The sequence below is a fragment of the Typopeltis vanoorti genome, chromosome 6, assembly GCF_054136105.1.
Source record: "Typopeltis vanoorti isolate ZY-2024b chromosome 6, IOZ_Tvanoo_1.0, whole genome shotgun sequence".
In the NCBI taxonomy this organism is placed as follows: domain Eukaryota; kingdom Metazoa; phylum Arthropoda; class Arachnida; order Uropygi; family Thelyphonidae; genus Typopeltis; species Typopeltis vanoorti.
This window is the reverse complement of record NC_143554.1, coordinates 105,184,232-105,205,258: the sequence shown is the minus strand read 5'-3', so window position 1 is coordinate 105,205,258 and position 21,027 is coordinate 105,184,232. Positions and strand designations below refer to the sequence as shown.

The 21,027-nt window shown below is 35.0% G+C and overlaps 1 protein-coding gene across 1 annotated transcript in view; it reads right to left on the bottom strand.

The window, feature by feature from the left end:
• LOC150105771 (sister chromatid cohesion protein PDS5 homolog B-like) overlaps positions 1-21,027 on the bottom strand; it is a 699,562-nt gene that overhangs the window by 416,552 nt on the left and 261,983 nt on the right. Inside the window, exon 12 of the mRNA XM_090394553.1 lies at positions 10,995-11,143. Within this exon, the coding sequence (XP_090250679.1) occupies positions 10,995-11,143 (149 nt within the window). The remainder of the gene's footprint in view (positions 1-10,994; positions 11,144-21,027) is intronic.

Genomic DNA, 21,027 nt, shown 5'->3' with positions numbered 1-21,027 from the left:
TGATCACTTCCAATTTCAAATCCTCTGTACACTCTGGTGTCCTGCACCAGGGAGAAAACATCACTATCAACAATAACATAGTCAATGAGACTTTTCTTATTCCTAGCCTCTTCTCTCCATGTGAATTTGTGCACATTTTTATGTTGGAACATGGTGTTAGTAATAACCAGTCCATGTCCTGAGCAGAAATCCAACAGATATTTGCCATTATTATTAGCTTTGCTCTTTTCTCCAAATTTTCCCAAAATATTTTTGTATGTCTCACAATCATTTCCTACTCTACTGTTTAGATCCCCAACAAGGACCAACTTTTCATTTTTCATTGTGTCAGTTGCTTTTTCTAAAGCCTCAAAAAATTCCTCCACTTCTACCTTAGTAGAACCTTCTGTGGGACCATAGGCACAAATAAGTCTCATTGTCCAGTTCCCCATTCTCATATTTGCCCACATTACTCTACTTGAGACTGACTGCCATTCAAGAAGATTAGCCTCGTATTTTGTGTTGAATACTATGGCTACTCCTTCTTTTCCTTGATTGTTATTGCCTGAATATAACATTTTGTATTTATTGCTCAGAAAGATCTCACCAGTTTTGGTCTTTTTTGTTTCAGTCACACCTATTATGTCGATCTGGTACTTATCTAATTCCTCAGCTAGCTCCATTTCTTTGCCATTCAGGCTTCTTACGTTGATAGTACCGATCTTTAACTCTGGTGATGTTGAGTTGGGGTTTGTTTTCAGATTTGTTCCAGTAGCTGACTTTTCACTGTTTGCCCTGGTTCCCTGGCGAAAACAACGGGGGCCTTGTTTAACCGGGCGACGCCCCAGCCGGCATGAAATTTTGTCATGTTGTACCATCATTTTTTATTTTGGTTTAACCAATAAGAATACAATTTGGTTGGCTAAATCCCAAATTGCCAGCCCATCCTCGTTCGTTCAGTATCAAAGTAGATACCCAACAGGGTGCACCACGAGAAGGTGAGGATTGGACATTAGGTCAGAAGCCCTGGTCGGTTCTCCGCATTCCTTTAAAGGCTATGTGGAGGTCTCCTCTCAGTTATACAGCTTTGACCCTTAAGCACCCCTTAAGAAATGTGGAACCCTTAAGAAATGTGGAAAGGCAGCAGGAGTAGATGATATTCAACCAGAAATGCTGAAGTATGGTGGTATAAGAGTCTTACAGTGGCTGCACTTTATAGTTCAGAAAGCCTGGACAGAGGGACAAATTCCCGATGATTGGAGTAGAGCTCCCATTGTACCCATATATAAAAAGGGAAATAAAACTGCATGTGAAAATTACAGAGGTATTTCCCTACTGAGTGTTCCTGACAAGATCTATGCAAGTATACTTGAGAAACGGTTGAGAAGAATTGTGGAAGAAAAGCTTGGTGAAGAACAAGCTGGATTCAGGCCAAATAGAGGCTGTCAGGATCAGATCTTCACTTTACGACAAATAGTCGAGAAAGCATGGGAATATAACAAAGATCTGTATTAAAGTTTTGTCGATTTGGAAAAGGCATATGACAAGGTGCCAAGAGAGAAGCTATTCAATATGCTGCAGTTATATGGTGTCAATGGGGCATTATATCAAGCAATACTTAGTCTTTCTTTGAGTTGTAAGTCAGCAGTTGGAATTGAAGGAAGTATAGGAAGATGGTTTAATGTTAAATCTGGTGTGAGACAAGGATGTACATTATCCCCTCTGTTATTCATTATCTATATGGATCACATTATGAAGGAAAGTGGTATTAAACATGATATCAAAATTGGAGATGTTAATGTCAGTTCTTTGCTTTATGCGGACGTTGTTATACTTCTAAATAAATCCGCTACAAGTCTGCAAGATTCTCTGACTAAATTGAATAGCTGTTGTAATAGATATGATATGAAGGTCAGCAATAAAAAGACAAAGACAATGAAAATAGGCAGAATCATTGAAAATGTCAACTGTGTTGTGAATGGAGAACCTGTGGAACAAGTAAAACATTTCAGCTACTTAGGCACGATCTTTACTGAAGATGGTAAATTAAATATAGAAATAGACAACAGAATCAGCAAAGCTGGTATGGTGGGAAGTCAATTGAATAAATTCATATGGAATAAGAGAGAAATTAGTCGGAACACTAAATTAGCTGTATACAAGACAGTGTTCAAACTAGTTTTAACTTATGGATATGAGAGCTGGGTCAGAAGTAAAACACTTCGACCAAAGACTAGAGACCACAGATATGAGAGTCCTGAGAAATATTATAGGCGTGAACAGATGGCATCAATGGCAATATCATATTAAAAACGAGGATATTAGTAAAGAACTTGACATTGTCACCATCCAGGAATGCGTTAGCAGAGTTAATCTCAGGTGGTATGGTCACTTAAACAGAATGGGCGAGGAAAGATTAGCAAAACAAGTGTTCTCTGCCAGGTTGGCAGCAAAACAACCCAGAGGAAGACCAAGATATCGGTGGATTGATACGGTACAAAGTGCCTTAGACGATAGAAATATAAGATCTGATAATGTTGGAGTCTTGATAAGTAACAGACTGATTTGGAGGAAAATTGTAGATAGGAAATTAATAATGATGTAATTTTTTTCATGTAGTACTATCATATCCTGTACGCCCCTTGAGGGTACATGGCAGGAATTTGATGATGATGATGATTAATAATATGCTACTTAATAAAATACAAATAGCCATTGTGTCAATCTTTGAGAATGTCCTGTTACATAATTTTATGTTAATATAACTTGGATGAATATACTTGAAACATAAAGTAAGAGTATGATGAAAAAGGATGGGTTAGTGTTGATGAAAGAAAGAGAATGCTTATATGGAGTCTTTCACAGGACAAAATGTGAGCTTAAGCTATTGGAGAAATATTTGGCATGTACTACAGTAGATAAGAGAATGAAAGGAATAATGAGTAGAAAAAATACGAAAGACTAAGAAAAAAAGAAACAGGGAGTGAATCTCATGTGGCGATTCTACAATAAAAGATATTCTCTCCGTTTCTTGACAACAACATCATCATGCCTATCATTCCGGTCTTAGAAGTCATCGTTGAATCCTTAAGAGGATGTCCTGGTTTTCTTTTTCCTAATGGTTTGTAATTTAAGGCTTGTTTTGGTAATCTTTCTTAGAAAGTATTTTCATATGTAATCATACATCCTAGGTAGTTAAATGAATTCACCTGTTTTAAAATCTTGTTATTTCTTGACAACAACATGCCATAACTGTGTTTTCCATATATGAAGATCAAGCATGTGTAAATGATTTAAAAGTGTTTTTTTTTGCTAAATGGTAAGCAGGTTTGTAGGTGGTATTGTTTATACTGTCCACAATAGGGCATACTGGGTGTACCTAGTTTGTGAATTTTTGGTGCACCATATATTTTGGATGTTTTAACATTAAAAGGCTCAAGTTTGTTAACCATTTCTTTCTAGCCATTAAGTGAGTTTCTTCAATAATTTGTGAACTTTATTCAACATTTTCATGTTAAAACACCAAAAATATATGAAGCACCAAAAATTCACAAAGAAGGTGCAACCCTTGTTTAACATTAAGCTAAATTACTAGCTACAATTAAATTCACCTAAAAAGTATATTAGAAAACAACTGATCATTATGTCAAAAAGTTTAGACATAATGATCAGTTTTGATAATACATCACTTCTACCAATGTACCATTAACTGAAACCCTTAATTTGCTAAAGTCAAATTTTCTCCCAGATATATTTGAATTCTTTAAATTTACAGTACATGTAGGTCATTTTGCATGGAAAGGGAAGATATAAAAACAACAAAATGGGACAGCAATAGGCTCCCCGCTTTCTCTCCTTTAGCCAATTTCTACATAGAACACTTAGAAAATCTAGCTATGAATACAGACACTCTCAAACTCTTGGTGATGGTTTTCCTATTTGGCCACATGATCCAGACAGATTAGATACATTTCTACTGCATTTAAATAGCCAACACCCTAAAATCCACTTCACAATGGAACAGAAAGCTAATGACTGTCAACCCCTTCCTATATACTAATCACATGGCTTCCTGATGATTCATTATCTTTGTCTGTTTATAGAAAATCCACAATTCCAGGAAGATATCTGCACAAACATTCACACCATCATCCATCTCAACAATATGGTAAAATAAAAACACTAACTCATAGAGCCAGAGCTATCTGTTTCGATGACAATGCTATTACCACTGAACTAACTTACTTGCATCACACTTTCTAAGCCAATGGCAATAATCTCCATAGAACAAAACAAATACTAAATGCTCCTGGGAAATCCATTGCCTATCACACAAGACTAAAGCAAAACCATTACCATCCCATACATTGAAGGATCATCGAAAAAGATATCTAGAGTGCTTAATAAACATCAGCTACACACAATATAAATATTTAAATCATATGTAAATTGGCAAGTCTCATCCATTTATCTAAAGATAAACTCTCTTCTTTATCACATACAGGAGTATATCAAGTGACCTGTTTATATAACCTGGCGTACCATGAACAGACAGACATTCACATTAGAGAATAATTTGAAGAGAGAGATATTCAGATGTTTGCTGATGATGCTAAGTTGGGTAGGGTAATAGTTAATCAAGGTGGTGTAGAGAGCTTGCAAGATGATTTGAATAGGCTGACAGTGTGGGTAAAACATAATGGATCAATTTATTATTATTATTATTCTTATTAAGAGAGACCTCCAGGGAGTCAGGGGCTCATCGAATGAGGGCTAGATACTACACACACACACACACCAGCTATCATACTTGTTCTTGAATTCATTCACACTGCTTGCACACACAACATCCAATGGCAATCCATTCCAATCATGCACCACTCTATGAGAGAAAAATCTAGATCTTACTCCCTTCTTAAAGGCATTCATTCTCAGCTTCCAAGGATGCCCTTGTCTTTTCACCACCCTCCATAAAATAAAAAATTCCATCAACTGAAATCCTGTATGACCCCCTTCAGAAGTTTGTAGGTCTCAATCATATCACTTCTATTTCTCCTGTATGCTAGCGCCTGCAGTCTATAAATTCTCAATCTGTCTTCATAATCAGTATCCCATAATGCTGATATCATTTTTAAACTCTCCTTTCCACTGTATCAGAATTACAATGGAAACCAGGAGACTAGACTTGCACATGACAGTCTAAGTGAGGTCTTATCAAGACATTGTAAAGAGACAAATTTAATGTGGAAAAGTGTAACATTATGCATTTTGGAATACAAAGATTACAAACTGTGTATCACATTGAGGGAACTGTATTCCTGGAAATTGATGATGCCAGGGATTTAGGGATGATAGTAGATAATGAGTTGAAGTTTAGAGGGCATATGCTAAAGATGTCAAAACAGCTGATAGAATTACTTGGTTATTGATGAACATGCTAACAAGCAGAAGTAAGAGAGTTACCATTACTCTTTATAAAGGTCTTAATATGACCACATCTGGATTACTTTGCTCAGGTCGGGTCACCTGGGTTTCTTGGGGATGAGGAAGTGGTGGAGAGGATTCAGAGGCAAGTGACCAAGATAACGAGTGGTCTGTGGAATGCTCCCCTATGAGGATAGATTGAAGGTTTATGGACAACAAAAATTTGGTTGATAGGCAAAAAAAAAAAGGGGGTGAATACAATAGAAACATTTAGTTACTTAAAAGGGAAATGTTTGGCAGAGGGAGCAGAACAAGAGGTTATCCATAGCATTTGGGAAGAGTGTGGTTAGTAAGGGTATGAGGACTAGATTTTTTACTTGGAGAGTGGTGAATGAATGAATGAAATGGGTTGCCTGATTCAGTTACGAGTGCTTTCTCTGTTAATGGTTTCAAGGAGAGATATGGTAGATATTGTGTTGAAAGTTTGTGTTGAAACTCATCCTATGATGAGTTTCAAAACTCCATGTGCCCATGCAATAATAATAATAACAACTATTACCCTGAAGAAACCAGAAGTAAATAAATCATAAACTGAAGGCCTGCTTCAGCATATTCTGTGGTGGATGTCCAATGCATGATCAGCAAGTCCTGAGTGGCTGTAGGACAGAACTGCAGTTGCCTTTCTTCAGCCTAATTTGCTTAGTGTGAGTGCCTGCATGCATATATCATTGTTATGTAATCCCTGAAAATGGTAATGTAACATTGCCAAAATATAGTTAGTTATTAACAATTGAATTTACTTAGTCATTTCCTAAAAAATTAGAAGTATGTCTAGCCATCATATAAGCTCATCTACAAGAATTTAATCCTAATAATAGCCTAACATTTTCTAACCTTTCTGTGAATAGTACCCAAGTTATTCAATCTCTAGGATGGACAAACTATTATGACAATAACATGAATGTTAGGATTCAGGATTACAATGTGGAAGCAGTGGTTCGAGATGTGTGTGTGTACTCTCTCTCTCTCCCCCCTTCTGAAAAGCTTCAATTCATTGATAGTCTGTCTCATTCTCAGTAAATGAATTAAAAAATGGAGGGTGGGCTGTTCATTAGTCTTTAAAAAGTTAGGACTAAAGGAGATCTACCTTTTCCCTTTAGTGAATAAAAGGTGTTAGAGGATTTATTTATTTTTGTTTAAAGAATAAGAGGATGTCTATAGGATTCATTGTGCTCTTTGTTTATCAAAGAGTTACCATCATCATCATCAAATTCCTGCCATGTACCCTCAAGGGGTGTAGAGGATATGATAGTACTACATGAAAAAAATTACATTATTATTAATTTCCTATCTACAATTTTCTTCCAAATCAGTCTGTTACTTGTCAAGACTCCAACATTATCAGATCTTATATTTCTATCGTCTAAAGCACTTTGTACCGTATCAATCGACCTATATCTTGGTCTTCCTCTGGGTCGTTTTGCTGCCAACCTGGCAGAAAACACTTGTTTTGCTAATCTTTCTTCGCCCATTCTGTTTAAGTGACCATACCACCTGAGTTTAGCTCTGCTAATGCATTCCTGGATGCTGACAATGTTAAGTATTTTCCTAACATCCTCGTTTTTAATATGATATTACCATTGATGCCATCTGTTCACGATTATAATCTTTCTCAGGACTCTCATATCTGTGGTCTCTAGTCTTTGGTCAAGTGTTTTACTTCTGACCCAGCTCTCAGATCCATAAGTTAAAACTGGTTTGAAAACTGTCTTGTATACAGCTAATTTAGTGTTCCGACTAATTTCTCATCATCATCATCATCAAATTCCTGCCATGTACCCTCAAGGAGAGTACAGGATATGATAGTACTACATGAAAAAAATTACATCATTATTAATTTCCTATCTACAATTTTCCTCCAAATCAGTCTGTTACTTGTCAAGACTCCAACATTATCAGATCTTATATTTCTATCGTCTAAAGCACTTTGTACCATATAAATCCACCTATATCTTGGTCTTCCTCTGGGTCGTTTTGCTGCCAACCTGGCAGAGAACACTTGTTTTGCTAATCTTTCCTCGCCCATTCTGTTTAAGTGACCATACCACCTGAGATTAGCTCTGCTAACACATTCCTGGATGCTGACAATGTCAAGTTCTCTCCTAATATCCTCATTTTTAATATGATATTGCCATTGATGCCATTTGTTCAAGCCTATAATCTTTCTCAGGACTCTCATATCTGTGGTCTCTAGTCTTTGGTCAAGTGTTTTACTTCTGACCCAGTTCTCAGATCCATAAGTTAAAACTGGTTTGAACACTGTCTTGTATACAGCTAATTTAGTGTTCCGACTAATTTCTCTCTTATTCCATATGAATTTATTCAATTGACTTCCCACCATACCAGCTTTGCTGATTCTGTTGTCTATTTCTATATTTAATTTACCATCTTCAGTAAAAATCGTGCCTAAATAGCTGAAATGTTTTACTTGTTCCACAGGTTCTCCATTCACAACACAGTTGACATTTTCAATGATTCTGCCTATTTTCATTGTCTTTGTCTTTTTATTGCTGACCTTCATACCATATCTATTACAACAGCTATTCAATTTAGTCATAGAATCTTGCAGACTTGTAGCAGATTTATTTAGAAGTATAACATCGTCTGCATAAAGCAAAGAGCTGACATTAACTTCTCCAATTTTGATATCATGTTTAATACCACTTTCCTTCATAATGTGATCCATATAGATAATGAATAACAGAGGGGGATAATGTACATCCTTGTCTCACACCAGATTTAACATTAAACCATCTTCCTATACTTCCTTCAGTTCTAACTGCTGACTTACAACTCAAATAAAGACTAAGTATTGCTTGATATAATGCCCCATTGACACCATATAACTGCAGCATATTGAATAGCTTCTCTCTTGGCACCTTGTCATATGCCTTTTCCAAATCGACAAAACTTTAATACAGATCTTTGTTATATTCCCATGCTTTCTCGACTATTTGTCGTAAAGTGAAGATCTGATCCTGACAGCCTCTATTTGGCCTGAATCCAGCTTGTTCTTCACCAAGCTGTTCTTCCACAATTCTTCTCAACCGTTTCTCATGTATACTTGCATAGATCCTGCCAGGAACACTCAGTAGGGAAATACCTCTGTAATTCTCACATTCAGTTTTATTTCCCTTTTTATATATGGGTACTATGAGAGCTCTACTCCATTCATCGGGAATTTGTCCCTCTGTCCAGGCTTTCTGAACTATGCAGTGCAGCCACTGTAAGACTCTTATACCACCATACTTCAGCATTTCTGGTCGAATATCATCTACTCCTGCTGCCTTTCCACATTTCAAGCCTTTGATGGCTTTTTCTACTTCAAGTATGGATATGTATATTCCTGACTGCATGCCTGGTCAGTTTTTTTACCACTATGCTGTCATCACTGCTTGTTTCATTTAGCAGTTTTTCAAAGTAATTACTCCATACTTCAAGGATATCTTTTTGTCCCGTTTTCATGTCACCTTTATCATCCCTAATTACTTTTACAGCACTCTTTCCTCCATTCCAAAGCTTCAACAACCTCCAGAATATTTTGCCACCTTCTTGATATTTATTTTCTATATTTTTGCCAAAGTCCTCCATTGACTTTTGTTTAGCTAGTTTTACACAGTGTATATTCTCTATATTTTCTATGACCACAAGCTGACTTATTTGACAGGAACTTTTGGTATGCTTTCTTCTTTTCCTTCAATGCCTCTTTAACTTCCTGTGTCCACCAGGGAGTTCTGATTTTTTTATCCTTACAGCCAACCTCCGTACATGCCTCTCTGGCAGAATCAATCAATGTTTTCTTCAGAGTTTGCCACTGAATCTCCAAGGTTTGATTCCTGATCTCAAACTCTTTCATTTTTTCTTCAGTAATCTTTGTGTATTTTAGTCTACAGTTCACATCTGAGAGCTGCTCAACTTTTATTCGCTTTAAAACTTTCTTACATGTTATTCTTTTCAATATGAAATTCAATTTTATCCTGCTCAAGACTAAATAGTGATCACTTCCAATTTCAAATCCTCTGTACACTCTGGTGTCCTGCACAAGGGAGAAAACATCACTATCAACAATAACATATTCAATAAGACTTTTCTTATTCCTAGCCTCTTCTCTCCATGTGAATTTGTGCACATTTTTATGTTATAACATGGTGTTAGTAATAACCAGTCCATGTCCTGAGCAGAAATCCAACAGATATTTGCCATTATTATTAGCTTTGCTCTTTTTTCCAAATTTTCCCAAAATATTTTTGTATGTCTCACAATCATTTCCTACTCTGCTATTTAGATCCCCAACAAGGACCAACTTTTCATTTTTCATTGTGTCAGTTGCTTTTTCTAAAGTCTCAAAAAATTCCTCCACTTCTACCTTGGTAAAACCTTCTATGGGACCATAGGCACAAATAAGTCTCATTGTCCAGTTCCCCATTCTCATATTTGCCCACATTACTCTACTTGAGACTGACTGCCATTCAAGAAGATTAGCCTCGTATTTTGTGTTGAATACTATGGTTACTCCTTCTTTTCCTTGATTGTCATTGCCTGAATATAACATTTTGTATTTATTGCTCAGAAAGATCTCAACAGTTTTGGTCTTTTTTGTTTCAGTCACCCCTATTATGTCGATCTGGTCCTTATCTAATTTCTCAACTAGCTCCATTTCTTTGCCATTCAGGCTTCGTACGTTGATAGTACCGATCTTTAACTCTGGTGATGTTGAGTTGGGGTTTACCATCAAAGAGTTACCATGCTTCTTTAAGTTCAATTTTTTATTTAATTTTTAAAGTTCCAAACTGAAAAAATTAATTTAGAGCAGTATTTTTAAATAACACTGGTTTAGTATTAAATTTTTCACAGTATATAGTTGAAGTATAGTTATTTAGTATCCTTAGCTGTATGAATATAATTAATGTTATATATAAAAAAGAAGGTTTTGTAGTGAATTATTTAACAAAAAAATCGTTGTGATGAGGGTAATCTTTATATGGGCTTTTTCAGTTTAAGGTGAGTTTGCTGATCTCACACGAAGGTAGCGGGGTTTTTTCTCCTGGAAACTCAGGTTTTTCATCCTGCATACAGACAAATAGGCCTTCAGAACATATGCAATTTGCAAACAAAAAATTCTGTTGTTGGTGATGATGGGTAGTAGATAGCATTGATGGTAGGAGTGTCGTAATAGGAGAATTCAGTAGTGGTGGAGAGGGTGAGATGTATTTAGCGAAGTAGAGTGCCCCTCCCATGATGAGTCCTTGGACTCCCTGGAAGTGTCATGTAATAATAACATCTATAACTAATTAGGGATCACAACATATTACTCATGGGTAAGTCTAGTATTTTTTACTACTATTGGATAAATCCTCATGAAGAATAAATGTGGCCTGCAAATACAAAAAGGTTGCCAACAATGATGTACATTAAATATTTAACTTAAACTGTGATGCATTAACCAGAAACTATTGTATTCTTAAAATAGATATAAAACAGAAATTTCTAAATTATTAAAAACATGTAATATATGATATAAAATTGCAAACCTGTCTTCTACTGCTGTCTGATAGTATGCATGCAATACTTTGTTCTTAATCCATGAAATGCATTCCACAGTCGACTTCTTAAAATATGAGTCATTATGTTGCTTATGAAGCACAGCTAATCCTAACAATGATTCTTTCCTAATTTTGAACTGAAAAAAATAATAAAAATTAAAAATGCTGCCATTTCTTAGTATTTATTTATATATGTTGTCAGAAATTTAGTAATAGATTTTTTTTCATGAGACTTTAAATCTGTACATATTTTTAAATGATGGACACATACGAGGGTGGTCTGAAAAGTTTTCGGCCTCAACATAGATAGCAACACTATTGGCAAGATTTTTTTTTATTTTGTCATAAGCATCCAGGTGAAATTGCAAGTCATTCTATCAAGTAGTTTGTTTTATACAGCTGTCCGAAGCAAGTGTTGTCTCTATCCCTAGAAATGGATAAAACTGAGTATCGTGCGGTTATAAAATTCTTTGTAAAAGAGGGTTTAACGCCAAAAGAAATGCATTCAAAGTTGATAAAAGTTTATGGGCACTCCTCTCCTTCATTTTCGACAATTAAGAAATGTGCTGCTGAGTTTAAATGTGGCCATACCAGCCTTGAAAATGATCAACATGGACGTCCAAAAAGTGTAAGAACACCAGAAATCATCAATCAAGTGCATGATATGGTATTGGATGAATGGCGAGTCATTTATTTAAATCATCCTATAGGATATCTGCATCACCTTTATTGGCTATTGCTTTCCTCAGTTTTGCATCATGAGCAAATAACTGAATATACCCCCCGCCCCCTTAAATCTTTCCCAATATCATAAAGATAAGTGGTCCTAGTACAGAACCCTGAGGTGCTTCACTAGTAACCCTCATTTTCCTAGATTCCACTCTTCCCTATCTACTACTCTCTGGAGTACGTCTGTCAGCCAACCGTCTAACAGATGGACACCAGAGTAGTAGATGGTGCCCATCTGTCAGCCAATCGCCTAACCATGCTATCAGTTTCCTATAAATTTCCATTTGCACCAACTTTTGTAATAGTTTCCATGTAGTATTCTGAAAAATGCTTTGGCAAAATCCAGCATTATCATGATGTACCCATTTCCCTTATCGAATTCTGCTGTCACTCTACTATAAAATGTGAGTAAGTTAGTAAGACAGATCTACCTTTTACAAACTATACTGCCTACCACAGAGTATTATTTTCCTATTCACCTAATGCCAAATTTAACCTTTATCCACTACTCCTGCATTATTTTGTCTCTAATAGAATTATCTTATCCTCTTTCCACTCTCTTGGAACCTTGACAGAGCTGAGACTCAGAATGAACATCTTTATCTCAAGCACTGTCATTTCTCCTGCACATTTATATAGCATAGGCAGTGGCGTTCAAACCTTTTTACTACGTGAGCTACTTTTCTATAAAAAGTTATTCAGTGATCTACTCTCTTATTATATATAAGTTATTCGGCGATCTACTCTCTTATACAGATCATGTTCCCCTCAACCTGGTATCTGATTACGCACAAATAAACAACTAAAAACTTTGTGTATTTAAAAATTTATTTATCACTTTTAATTATTTTAATACAACAGAAAAAACATATATATATTGGAATAAAATATTTATTTCTCTATTTTGGAAAACCAAAGTTAGAAAAAACAACAGATTGATTACAAACTCACCAGTTACAGGAAATGCTTGTTGATTAAAAAAAAAAAAAAGTTAATGTGAAATTTGGCATTGTTTGGACCTCGCAATATTTTCATAGTCAAGTTGATATGAAGCAGTGGCCAATCGCAATCATCCAAATGATCATTTGTAATTTGGTTTCTTAATTGATTTTTTATGACAGTCATATTTGAAAAAGCGGATTCTGACAAGTATGTCGATCCGAAACATGACAGAATTTTTTGCGCAATATCAGTTAATATTGGGAATTTTTCATGTGCATACTTCCAAATGACTTCATTGTTTATTGATTTCAAATGTAAACTATTCTGAATGTTTATTATCAAGTTCTACTTCAGCTCGGTTTATATCAAACAGCCCACTAATTTTATTTGAAATTTCTGTGATGTTCAAGTTTTCTTGAAATGGATTATTGATAAAAGATACAATCATTTCAGTTTTATTAAAATCTTTAAATCTTGAATTTATTTCTTCCTCAACTAATTCTATTTCACAAATAAGTTCTTTTAAATCATAGCACAGCATTTCTTGATTTTGTTCAAAAAATTTTAATAAATATGGGAGATGCCTAAATTCGCGATCATTTATATTTTTCTTTAATAAAAGTAAGTATTGTTGGAAAGTTTTTATTGAACTTAACATGTCAATTAATTTTTTATCTCTACATTGTAACTCTAAATTTAAATTGCTTAATTTCGTACAGAAATCTACTAAAAATGATAAGTGTACAACCATCTTTTATCACTCAATTGTGGATCTTCTTTTTCATCAAGAAAATTTTTATATCGTTAATTAATACAAGAAATCTTTCTAAAAATTGACTTCTGCTGAGCCAGCAAACATTATTGTACAGATGATAAACAGAAGTTTATCATCTGCCTATAATTTAAATAACCACTGGTGCAGAGCTTTTCCTCGAACAGAATTTACAATTTTAAATGTAATATCCAAAACATCTTTTGTGTTTAATCTTTTATTACACAGTACTTGTTGGTGAATAATACAGTGGTACGTTAAAAAATCTGGATATTTGTCATTGTTTTTACATAATGAAATGAAGCCTGATTTATTACCTATCATTGCAGGAGCACCATCAGTAGTAATAGACACAAGTTTAAAAAGCAGAAGTTTGTGTTGTTTCACAAATTCATTCATCAAATGCCAATAAAATGTCATCTCCCCTAGTCCTTCCCAATAATGGAATAATTTTCAAAAGTCCTTCTTTACTTGAATAATCTTGAAATACCATACGAATAAATACCATTAACTGAGCAATATCAGTGAAGTTGTTTGATTCATCAAATTGTAATGAAAATGCAACACACTGGTGAATGTTTGGCATTAACCTGGCCTGGAAACTTTTCTCTGGCAATTGGAATTCTTCCTTTTAGCATTTTGAAACTTTGTCTGCTGAGCCTCTCTAGTCTCTCTCTAGCGACGTCTCAAACCGAGAAGCTCCTTTCTGGAAGCGGGAAACTCCTCTCTCAAGCAACGTGGATCCAGGCAGTCTCTCTCTCTGATGGCGACTCTGGACCGGGCGGCCTCCTCTCTGATAGCAATTCTGGAACCGGGACCCCTTCTGCTTGCTTCAGTCCCTTTTTATTAGGCCTCCTCGCAGGTCTCGCATGAAGTCTGGCAACCCCCAAAGAATCGGTACGAGTCTTTCATGTTAAGTTTCAAGTTCAGCACGGCTTTTGTTCTCCTCCGCTTTCTTTTGATTGTAAGTTGCCAGCCATCGGAAAGTTGTTTGAACTCTTTCTGACCGACTTCGGATTCGGAGATTTTACACTTAGAGCCTGCAAGCCTTTCTCATACATACAAGTTTCAATACAAATCTTTCTAATTCTGCCATATACAGCTTCGGCGAAAAAAACATTGCCTTTGTTTTTAACACTCTAACATATTCTTATTAAAGCAGTATATACAGTTAGCTTCAAAAGAGTAATTTACAAAAGCATCTAATACAAACTATAAAGAGATAAGCAAAGTTTATTTTTTTACAATATTCACATGGGACTTTATCTAAGTAAAAAATCGATGTAATGTGCTTTGGAATATTTAATATTTAAGCTACAATCGAGTTTTCACACTTTGCTTATAATTGTATTTACTCGGCTCACTGTTTGACTTCCAGTGATCCAAATTAATTCATTTATTCGGACTTATAAGAAAATTACTGATTTGACAATTTTAACGAAAAATAAATAAACAATAGCAATACACTTAAAGCAAATTAAAAATACAAAATAATGATAAATAAAATGTTATGTTTTCAGTTTTAATTAAATTTGTATTGTAGGTAAGGAGGAATACAAAAGAGATCGACCAAAAATCGCTCCGCGATTGACGGGTTGAACACTCCGTGGCATATGTGGGTGATATGCCATTCAGTGCAATTACTGTATGTAAATCAACAAGAGATGCTCAGCATACTGAAAATATCAAAGTGAATATAGCTCAATTCTGATATTAGTTTCTGTCACATCAGCAACTTCAAAATCTCCAACTGAGTGATATACCTTTGCAAAGTGATCATTCAGCAACTGAGCTATTTCTTTTGTTTCTGTCACTGTACTACCATCAGCATCAATTATTCATCCTTCCATAGTTATTCTTCCTTTTACTTGCTACAACAAAAACTCTTTTGAATTTACTTTGGTTTACTTAGCTAATTTTCTCTCATAATCAGATTTAGTTATCCTTACCATATTCTCCTTGCCTATACTTCATATTGCTCGTGACCATGATCGCCATTTTTTGTTTATATTCTTTCCACTTTTTTTTTTTTTTTTTTCAGCTCCTGATTTATATTTTGACTCATCCACTTAACACTTAACTCCAGTTGGTTTATCCTCCTGATCCTGGGCATACAGTGTGATACTTCTTCTCTGAAACAATCACTAACGACTTCAATCTTTTAAGATTATACAGTGGTCAGCATTCACAGTGAAGAATTTATGGAAACACAACACACATGTTAGAATAATTACTTTACTTAACATTAGAAAGGTAACATTCAATGTTTTGACCTCTATACTGAGGTTATCATCATCAGGAAAAATACATAAGTATATGATATAAGCTACATGACACTGCACTATACAAAAGTAAGATGAATCTAAATGCTTGTTAACTGTTTAACCTAGCCTGACGTCTTGTGTAAAAATAAAATAAATAAACTTAACTAAAAAAAAAATAATAATAATTCTTTTGTTTAAAATAAAAACAAAATATCAATGGAACTACATTAAACATTTCAAAAGTCCTCTCCTATTAAGATTTTCTTCTGTTTGGGCTTGTTCTTGCTATACAGATTGCAGATGGGTCCTCCACATTCTTGGAAAGATTAATCCATCATTTTTGTTCAAGATTTGGATGATAAATTATATATTTAGTTTAATCCTTTATCCAAGTGTAAGCAAACAAAGTTTGCGCCTGAAGCATCTTCAGGACTGGAGTAACTAGTGACAAAGGTGGACAAACTTCACATCACTTACCTTAGTATCCCATAATGCAAAGTACATCTCCTTGTGGACATCTATTATGCTATGCATTATGGAGAGGGTCACTACCCAGACTGGTTTCGACCTTTATTGAGGTCTCTTTGGTGGGAGCCTTCTGCATTGCTTCAAACTTGGTATCACCTCTGGGTCTGGCTCCCACTGAAGAGACCTCAATAAAGGTCGAAACCAGGTAGTGACCCTCCCCATAATGCATAGCATTACACATGTCCACAAGGAGATGTGTTTTGTATTATGAGATACTAATGCAAGTAATGCGAAGTTTGTTCACCTTTACCATGAGTTGCCCCAGTCCTGAATATACTTCAGGTGCAAACTTTGTTTGTTTACACTTGGATAAAGGATTAAACTAAATATACAATTTGTAGGCTAACCAAGTGGGAGAAAAAAAAAAAAAAAAAAAAAAAAAAAACTTCAACAGATTTGGATGATGTTTCAGCATTTCACAAGCTTCTTCGAATTTTCTTTCAAACTAGATTTTGGTGTGGTGTAGGGACTTGGTGCCTTTCTAGTCAGTTCTGTGGCATGTTTCGAGTGCGTGGTCTGATAAGGCTTGTTTAACCATAGCAAAGGTATTTAATGTGTCATCTGCATTCACTTTTTCTGATTGGGATGGTGTGTCCTGTTTCTCCTATGTAAGGTAGGTTACATCTACATTGAATTAAGTGAACTCCTGGGTGGGTCAGGTATGGAAGACGATCTTTCGTAGAGCTAAGTAAATTTCTTTTGTTGGGGTTTCCAAACCTGCATCATCCTTCAAACCCCTGTTCTATAGTAACAACCAACAATATATTGTGTTCTACTGACCTCTATCACAGAGACAGTCTCAGATGAACCATCTCCCACCAGACCAAAAAATTCTCCTTAACTTCTAATTTATGGTTGAAATTCTTCAGTTGTCATCAGCAATACCCTACCTACTGTCCTATTCCTGTTATCCCATGTGAAAATACAATAGCCTTTACATTCTCTACCTGTGACTATATATTTTCTGCCAACCAATCTCAGTGATAGGTATAATTTTTAAATAAGTCAAGATAATTTTTAAATAAGTCAATGCCAAAAACTTCTGTCCCTTATTTCTGATACTTCTAGCATTCATGTACATGCATTTCAAGATCATTTTGGACCCATAGTTACCCTTGCATAATGACATTACCAAACTTTTTAGATCGGAAGCCTGTGACACTACATTCAGCATTGAATAATCATTTTTGCACACATTCATTGTCTTGGGGGGGGGAGCTGAACCCACAACTGACTGCACGCTGTCCTTAATATCTGCTGAGATTTTGGACTTTCAACTTGTCGCTGAATAATACTCTCTCAAAACATCTAACTCCAAAACCATTCAAATGCAGTTCATCATTCATATAAAATTTCACAGGATGCATCTCTAAACTGCACACTATTCCTCCTGCACAATCTTCTTACTGACTAATTACCAATTGTGGTCCTTCTCAATTCACTTTTGTCAAACCAAGGCAACAGACTCACAATCGTTACTTTCTTAGTCTTCTGTTTTGCTTCTATCAGTAACTCTTTCATATCTTCTATCATTGCATATTTCTCACCTTTCAAATCATTCTTGTCAGCCAAAACAATCAGTTCTTTCACTTATCCACTCAGCCAATTAGCAGCGTCACTAACATCCTTGATCTTTGTACCTATGAAAATTTTTTGTCACTTTCTCACGAATGACATACCTCATCATCGAATCACCATATATTAGTTTTCATTAGACCTAGTTTCTCATACTTTCATACTGTTCCCATTTACTTATACTACTCTACTGATATACAACACAAGAATCATTTATACAGTCATTCTAGCTAATGATTTGTCCTGTGAATACAGAATATAATTTGGTTTACTAATTCCCACATTGCCAGCTTCTTTTTTTTTTTGGAGGATACCCATGTAATTATAACATTTACAGACATGTGGGCTTAGCTCATTTAGAGTAACTTTTAATATTATATTATTATTAATGTTTTATTCATTAATAAACTCTGACCACATTTCATATCTGGAAACTCAGCATGACCAGGTGAGTTATGCTACTGACTGTGCACTTAGAAACAAGATTGTTTTGGCAGGATGGAGTAATCAACATGTCATGCACTAATTGTTTCAATTGTCCAAAATATACAAAGAATAAGTGCAAATGAAGACAACAGGGACTGTGCATAAGTATGATACACTTATACACTTGAATCAAAATTGAACTTCTGTGATAATCAGTTGTATCTCAAAAAATGTGATGAGAACTCAGAGACAATCAATGCTGACCTGAGTTATCCCAATCACTATATATACATTAAAGATGCTTCAATTAATATTATACATGTTACAATGCTTTCTTGAGGACTTAGTTGCACTAACATAATTTGCATATTTGATCATTTTCAGGATGCTAAGATAAAGATAATTTGCACTTCTAAGAACAGGTTGAAGACTTGCGACTTACTGACACTGGCCAAAAACAGGTGATATGATTGAGGCATAGAAATTATATCTGTTTTCACAAGTACAGCCATTCTGGTCTTGCAGACCATGCTCTGGATACACGCCACAAAATACGGTGGAAGAAAGCTACAGTAATACCCCATAGCAAATACAAATTCGAAAGACTATTTATGGAATCAGCCTCAGCCAGCCCTAAGAAACTCTCCAAACCTCAACAAATTTGGTTGTATGCGACTGCCCCAAATTTGGGAGGCCTACATCAGCAGACCTTCAGCCCAACGGCCAAGAACCTACTTAGCCTGCTAGAGGGCACCATCAGTACTTTTAGGAGAACAATAGCTTCATCTCTTCATTCTCAGTTACTGTGTTGTGTTGCCTATGTGCACATGCCTTTTGTTTTTTTGTAAGTTCCTTTTGAAGATGGCAATGTGACGTTGCCGAAATATCGGAAATATTTATTAAAGTATAATTTAATTTATATTCGTAGCTATGTTGTTCAATTCCTTAAGTAATTTAATGGCGCACAAAATCGTAAGTGTCATGCTGTGAAAGAAGCAGATATTAAGAAACAAACTGAGACACTTAATGAATTTGTTAAAATATTAAAATATTCTGATGCAGATTGTAACCAACTCGATACATCAGAAATCAGAGTTGAAGAACCATTCACATCATCCAGTTTGCATGAAAGTACTATTGCAACTATTGAACAAGACAACAAGACGCATGATTTAAGTGAAAAATAGTTAGGAGAAGATGTAGTTGACCATGAAACTAACACATTGTTAGTCTCTGTAAATTTAGAAGATCCAAGTGAATGGGGAAATATTGATGAATTAAGAGTTGTTTTAATTGAAATGGGGTTCAAAAGAAAAATATAATATATCCCAGAGATACACATGATCGTAAATTTGGCGACACATATTATAATGGAAAAACGGAGAGTTTGTGCCAAGAACATGGCTCATTTATTCCGAAACTTTAAATTCTGTTTTTTGGTTACAAGCCTTTCGCACCTACTGAATCAAGTAGTCTTGTAGAAGGTTATAACAATTGGAGAAATGTAAGTACAACTTTGCATAGACATGAGACTAGTTTAACTCACATGAAAAAGTTCTTAAAATGGAAGGAACTTAAAAAGAAAATGTAAAAAACAAAACTATTATTGATTGCCAGACTCAAAGCATGTATGAAATGGAAAAGAAACATTGGACAAGTGTTTTAGAACACTTGATCGAAATTATAAAATCCCTTGGTAACCAAAATTTAGCTTTTCCCGGATCATCTGATAAATTATATGAAAGGAATAGCGGCAATTTTTTAAAATTAGTCGAACTGTTTGCGAAGTTTGATCCCGATATGGAAAATTATGTTGAAAGGACCCTACAACGAAACAATAGAGTACACTATTTGAGTAAAGACAGTCAAAATCAAATATTGGAAACTTTAAGTAACGCAATCAGGGATAGAATTTTATTATCAATTCGAAAATCTAAATATTATTCCATAATTTTAGACTGCACACCTGATGCAAGTAAAACAGAACAAATGACCATTATTATTCACTTTGTTTTCTGTGAAAATGGAATTGTGAAAATCAGGGTTTTGCAGATATATCAGATTCCACAGGATGTGGTTTATGTGCAACAATAATGGAACTGGAAAAATGGAACATTCCCATTGAAGACATACAAGGTCAAGAGTATGACAATGGGTATGACAGTGACAGTTCGCAAAAAAATTAACATTGAAACAGCTATCAGAAATGCGATGGGAAAGTAAAATTAATGTAATCCACCCCTCTACGATATCAGTTAGGAAAAATTTACGATGCACTTTTTGAAATTTTAAATAATGAAAATTTTATTAAAGAAACTCAGCACGGAGCACAAACATTATGTACTAAAATAAAGGACTACAAATTTATTTGCTCTCTTATAACTTGGCACGATTTACTTAACAGAATAAACCTGTGAGTAAAATGCTTCAAGACAAAAATATGAATTTTTTGTCTTGAAGCATTTTATACTTGCTTTAGAATCTTTCAAAAACTTAAAAAATATTCTTACAAGAGTATCGATCAGATACAAATTTTAAAGAAGTTCTAAAAACGACAAAAGAACTGAATGAAGAGGTGGATGGAGAACAAGAATTTAAAACTGGTACGGAAGTTTGACGATGAAAGAAGACACCGCAATTTTACTACGAGCATCATGACGAAACGACACAATCGCCAGAAGATAAATTTAGAGTGAATGTGTTTTATACACTTCTAGACGTTGCAATGTATTCGTTAATAGAACGTTTTGAACAATTAAAAACATGATAATTTCAATTTCTTTTA